This window comes from Sinocyclocheilus anshuiensis, unplaced genomic scaffold (genome assembly GCF_001515605.1).
Source record: "Sinocyclocheilus anshuiensis isolate Anshui unplaced genomic scaffold, SAMN03320099.WGS_v1.1 scaffold1746, whole genome shotgun sequence".
Lineage (NCBI taxonomy): Eukaryota > Metazoa > Chordata > Actinopteri > Cypriniformes > Cyprinidae > Sinocyclocheilus > Sinocyclocheilus anshuiensis.
The window spans coordinates 1343908-1350558 of record NW_015545562.1 but is presented as its reverse complement, the minus strand read 5'-3'; the positions used below and the strand labels follow the sequence as shown (position 1 = coordinate 1350558).

At 36.4% G+C, this 6651-nt stretch overlaps 1 protein-coding gene across 1 annotated transcript; it reads right to left on the bottom strand.

Moving 5' to 3' along the window:
* Positions 1-1756: 1756 nt before the first annotated feature.
* LOC107698383 (phosducin-like) lies at positions 1757-6138 on the bottom strand. Its single transcript, XM_016499373.1, has 4 exons — positions 6017-6138; positions 4351-4416; positions 3328-3476; positions 1757-2721 (listed from the first exon to the last, which is right to left on the bottom strand). Exons 2-4 carry the CDS (start codon positions 4397-4399, stop codon positions 2206-2208), a joined length of 714 nt encoding a protein of 237 aa, XP_016354859.1. The 5' UTR covers positions 4400-4416; positions 6017-6138; the 3' UTR covers positions 1757-2205.
* Between the last annotated feature and the right edge of the window lie 513 nt (positions 6139-6651).

The window sequence follows — 6651 nt, the reverse complement described above, 5'->3', positions numbered from 1 at the left end:
GTTCCATAGAGAACCTTTAACATCTGAAGAACCTTTCTGTTTCACAGAAGATTCTTTGTGGTGAAAGAAGGTTCTTCAGATTATAAAAAGGTAAGAAAGAGATGGTTCTTTAATGAAACTTTTACTGAATGGTTCTTTGTGGAACCAAAAATGGTTCTTCTATGGCATCGCCTGAAGAACCTTTTGAAGCACCTTTATTTTTAAGAGTGTATGGTGAGATAAAAAACTTAGTTCTGGGTAAGGTAACAATCGGCCAAATTATAGGATTCAAGCATACAGTAATATAGCCTGTATTTATCAGTAATGCATGTTCAAGTTAAGTAGGTCATTTAAAATATAAAACACGAATTGTTGGATTAGAGTGAAAATATCCTGCATGAAGACAAAAGGCTCCAGCCGGGGCAGCCCGTATTTTGACACTAAACAAAGATCTTGGATTTAAATCCAGTAATAAGATTCCAGACTAAACTGATCAAAAAAGATAACATACACCACTCATAAAAGCATGACAACATGGGCGTATAGCCACTTACTGCACTGATTAAGCTTACAGATGACATGATAGTGCTATATTGAACTATATTTGTTTATATGTATTTGTTTATTTATAACTATATTTGACTCTACACCAGCTTTTTCAAGACAACAGCAGATTTTAATCCACTCTAACAAGAGGATATCACTGAAAAGCCCTAGCCAGGAACAGTAGCATGTCTTTTGCTGGCTCACTTCTTCGTAACCCATGGTTCATCAGGAGTTCAGCTAAGTCTTGATCATTGCCCCGTACTCTGCAACTCAACTCAAAGGAAGATTCCCATAAATACATAATTATAACATGTCAAGTTATAGGAAAATGATTGGAAAATGCACAAATGTGCAATAAGCATCTATTCTTTTAATATACAATGGAACTTTTGAACCTGCAGGTCACGGTAAAGTCAGTTGCAGAGATTGTGTTTCAGCAAGTGCCGCCTCGCTTTTCAAACCACATTAAAGGAAAGTGCAAATTCTCTGGAATTTCACTTTATTGCTCTCTCGTTTGATTCTGTTCTTCAAATGCTTTCTTCAGGGGTGACATATAATTTGTGTGCAAGTGGACCATGTGTATAATTAATATATTTTTTTAACTAAATGCAGGCAGGGGAAATGTTCAGTGTTTCCATTTGCATTTATTTATGTATGCCTAAAAATACAGTTTACATAAAACATCCTGATTTATGCAAAATTCCAGCCAAACCAATTTACAGTAACAACCAATGGATCCTCTGCAGTGAATGGGTGCCATCAGAATGAGAGTCCAAACAGCTAAAAAGAACATCACAATAATCCAAAAGTAATCCACACAACTCCAGTCCATCAATGAATGCCTTGTGAAGTGAAAATCTACAAATTTTCAAAACAAATATGTCTTATGATTATGATGATGTCTTGTGATTTTGATGTGAAAACACAAGGGATGGAGTTTTTCACGGAAGGAAGAATTTTTATGGATTATCGGTTCGTATTTTGGCCAGAAGCAATGGTTTAAAGTTAAAATGCCTTGATTTATTTCTTACAAACATGTAGCATTTCACTTCAAAAGACGCTAATTAACAGACTGCAGTAGTGTGAATTACTGGACTCTTGTGATGTTTTTATCAGCTGTTTGGACTCTCATTCTGACGGCACCCATTCACTGCAGAGCATTCATTTGTGAGCAAGTGATGTAATGCTAAATTTCTCCAAATCTATTCTAGTGAAGAAACAAACTACATCTTGAATGGCAAGAGGGTGAGTATATTTTCATTAATTTTTTATTTTTGGGCGAACTATTTATTTAAGAAGAACCGATCATGGACCATTCCCATTTGCATCATCTTTGGCTACATGCAATCACATGTACAATATGTGTATAAGTATTCCACATGACACTAATTCATTCTTATCTATTTCATATTCATGCAGTTGTCTATTTGTTTATATGAGAAAACATGATAGTTGAATATCTCATTATCTTTCTCGGCTTTATTCCATTTCTTGTTGTACTGTACAAAACATTCAGTAGTTTTCTCTACTGTGCTCAAAGAGATCTTTAGCCTGAGCAGCATGTGCACACGGAAGCATCTCATCATGTTAGCTGGAAGAATAATGAAACTTATTCTTGTCATATTCAGAAAAACATCCCTCCCATTAATTTAATCCATTCTTACTTTCTGCTATATTTCATCACTCCACATCTGCTTCAGCCTCATCAGCTCCAGGGCCACATTCCTTCTCTGGCAGCAGTCCATACTCATTGAGGAAGGCCTCTACATCGGTAGCAAAGAACTCCTCGCTGAAATGCTGCGTAACAGCCAGGAAGTTCCCTAGAAGCTCTCCAGCCTTGTACACTAACAAGGCGGGCAGCACGTCATCTGAGAAACGCTCCCCAGCTCCAGTGGCGGCGGCGCTAATGCGGCAGAATTTAACACTGGGATATTCTGTGGCCAGGCAATCCATGCAATTGTTAAGCACCTCGCACCCCTGCAGTCCATCGTTGAAGATGTGCACCACCACCACTGTGAGCCAGTGCTCCTTCTCAATGACCTCCAGGAAGGCCTCGCCACTGTCAAGGTCGTACACGCCCTCAAATTTGGGCCCGAAGCTCAGGCGCTCGTGCATCTCCTCCATGCATTGCTTGCGGTACTTACGCAGACTTTTCTCATCATCTTCCTTTATCAGCTCATACTCCTGAGCGCTCATCTGGGAAGTGAAAAAGAAGCAGGAAAATTCAACGCTTTTAAGGCCAAATGCAGATTTTTGGGAGAGACAACTGCATTTAAATTTGGAAGTTAATCCATTAAATCATGTTTTGATGTCAAAGACCCGCCAAATATGATGACCTCTTTTGAGGAACTCAATAAAAATAATATGCATGATGTAAAGAAAATATACTGTTTCTGAAATTAAACAACTGGCTTTTATATGGTCATTGTACTGAATAAATATTACTCGATAAATATTTTAACACACTAATTTTAACAGATTTTTTTTTTAAATCACATTTTATAAAAATATTTGTCACCTCTATGTAGCCCATAGCCATAGCGGATCCCTGGACCTCAGTTTGCAACCTCTAAATTCTTTATGTGCGTACAGAATACATGAATCAATTCATTAAAATGACTAACACAATAACTGTAGCAATGTTTTAGTATAGTTTGGTGTTAGTTACTTTTGACCAAAGTAATATTATACATAGAGACGTATCATCCATTTTTAGCATGCACTTGCAGTCTAATTTAGAAAAGCATTGTTTTTCTTCAAAGAGCTCATTTTTATTTTGAAATCATGGTCAAATGAGGCAACCTTGCGATTGAATCCACCCACACAGGAGTCTCTGGGTTTGTGGGGGGAAGACATCTGTCTTAGAAGCTCTCTCTTGTTGGGAGGCAGAGCCTCCTGGTCCATGCTCTCCAGTTTAAATTTACGCCAGTCATTGATGACACCCTTTGGTCCTAGAGATACCATAAGTGAATGAATAGATGAGTGAATTACATCAATACATATAGTGTAAAAAATGATTGCTGCGATTAATCACAACTTAAAATTCAACATTAGAATAAGTAATGATGTTTTGTTTGAAGTTTGTGCTTTACTTAAAATGATAAGTTTAGTTTAGTTTAGTTAAGTTGGATATTTAAGTTCAACAAATTTAATCTTAACAAATTTAAGCTGTTATGAGTAATTGCAGCAAGCCAACCATAAATCAAAAGACAAGCAATAGCCTACCATAGTTAGTTCACTTTCAGCAGTGGATGATATCAGTTCAGTTCAGGTCAGACATATTTTATAGAAATGTATTTTATCTCTAATTTGACTTATATGGGGGAAATGAGCAATGTCCAGGCACTGATGTTGTTTCAAATTTTGTTCAGTAATTACAATTATAATCGGGCCTCAAAATTTCCTGGTTCCTATTTCAGGGTTGAATGTGTTTCTTTCATTTCTTCACAAGAACACCAAGTTGTTCACAATGGGAAGCTGGCAACCATAATGCAAGGATTCAGGCTTCGACCAACTCCTTTGACCAAAAATAGTTTCTTGAAGAACCCCTGAATTAATTTCAATCATTCAATAGCACATTCGTAAGTTCATGCACATGGTTCGCTAATGTTGGTAAATGGTCATGTGGCATGCAGGCAAACAAATAAACTTTTTATTGTTTTCTAGTCATTTTATGATTTAATTAATTAATTGCTTTTCATCAATTTGCAAACTCCAGTTTGGACCTTTCCGTCTTCATTCTGCATGCTCTTAATACATTAGATCACTTTCCCTATATGACCCATTCATTTTACAGTCTCACAAAACAATAAGAACCATACTGACCTGTGTGAGTGACAGCCGCTGGTTCCTCATCTACGATTCTGTCAGACATTTTTATTAGTTGATTATCTGTGGAAAAACGTTTTATAAATAAATAAAATTCTCTTTTTTTGCATTACTTTTTCAGGAAGGCAAGATACATTCAATCTTCATTTAATTCGAACAAGATATAGCATCAAAACTTCATTGAAATGTTGGCATGTGGACTGTGTCTCTGTGTCGCTGTACCTGATCGCTCTTTCTTGGAAGATATTAGGTTTACTAAGAGTAAGAAGATCAGATTACTCCTTGATCCAATTTATTTGCACAAGTGGGCGTCGTCGATATGATGTCATGGAATGACAAATGAACTGTCCTCAAATAATTTACAATATGCATAAATTCCCATTTCAACCCAGACACTTTAAATTGCATTAAGTCAGCTTAATTGTCATTCTTTTTAATGCACATTTCTTTGGTTCTATTTAATTTTACAAGCAATACCATTGCAAATGCATAAAACTTTATTATATACCACCTTAATGCCAACATTAAAATCAACAATGCAGAACATATTTGGTTGCGTTCAGGTCCGTCATTAAACTGATCTTTTTCATATGAGGTTGTTGAGACCGAGATCAGATAAAGCTCATGCTGCAGCAGATTACCAGTTTAATACTAGAGCTCAGAGTCTTCATTTTGCCCCGCGAGCCTCTGGCCTCAAACCTCCTTCATTGTACCTTTCACTGCTCTCAGTAAATCACTGATCGCTAATTGAGATTACAGCTATGATGCAATGCCTCAGCACAGATGGCAACCAATGAAATCCTATATGACAGCTTTGGAGTTTGCCTCAGTTATCTTTGTTATTTCTTTCAAACGTTGATGCTTGGTTTGTGCACACAGATTACTCTTACTGTACGCTTATTGTTTGAGAAAAATACTCTTTTAAAAGCATGGTATTATGAATAGACTTCCATTTCAGTTTGGTTCTTGAAAAGTGGTGTTTTTCGATTTGTATTTTTACAACAAAACAACAATATTTTCATGCAGTTACATGATTATGGCTTTGCTTTACTGCTTTTAGCTCCTTTGAGTCTTTATTCGTTTATCAAAGTCTTTTTGAATGTTTTTCATTCAATCTGATCTGAATCTTGAAGTCTTGTTGAATCATGCAAAATGATAAACATGGCATGAACTTTTGCATAGTTTTCTGAGATAAATATACCGTAGACAACACTACCGCTATCTACAGTACATCAAAGTATCTGAACAAACCACTTAAAAATGCCAGCTCCAAGGTTTGATTTAGATTCATAGAAAAACAGGAATTATGCTGTCACTTTAGCATGCAAATCAAATCAAAGTAGACTTTGTTTCACGCAATCCATTCATCTGTAACATCACAGCTCATCAAAAGTATAATCAGGCCTATGATTAGGCTTTAGTTAAATAACGCTGCGACTCACTTAAAGCTGTAAAACAGAACAAACAGGAACAGATGCATCTAAGCATGAAGAAGAATAGACTTTAGGCTTTCATTAAATAACACTGTGACTCACTTAAAGTTGTAAAACAGAACAAACAGGAAAAGATGCATTTAAGCATGAAGCTGAAATGTTCTGTAACTGCATGAGTAAATCAGTCTGGTCCCACAGAAACCTGTTAAATCAAACAGTTGCCTGCTCACCTTTTTTACGGTCCGAATACGTCCCTTCAGTGAGCTGTTACGTGGTCACTATCACCATTAGCTTGTCCTTCATGCTTTTTTGAGTGTGCATGGGGAGGGCACAAAGAAGCTTTCTTAAGTCAAGACACATTGGACAACTCTGTGCTCCTATGCAGAAATAGCACAGGGCACTTAAAGAGGATTTACGTGCAGTAATTAAGACACTATTCAGAACACAACCAAAGACAAAGGTATACCATAGCTGTGAGAGGAGAGTGGTATACAAGATACTGAGAACATATGGGGAAGACGGGGATAATAGTTGAAAAATGTATGCTAACATGGAAGAAAAAAGTTTTGGTTTCTGACAAGCTACATCAGATCTGCTGCTTGCAGAATCATTTATGTGCAGAGATTTGAGCAGTGTTAAACTGGCTAACAGTAAATGAAATCTTTAGACTGTATGGCTAATGATTTAAGTGTTTTTCTGTGCATAAGTTTAAAGTTCAGACTGAGTCAGCGTGTAACTCAGCAGTTGGTAAAAAGAATATCACTGGCATCTGATGGATGCCATCACAGGAGCAGATTACATTTTAAAATACAAAGTAGAAAACAGTTATTTAAATTCTAATATTTAACAATATTACTGTATTTTT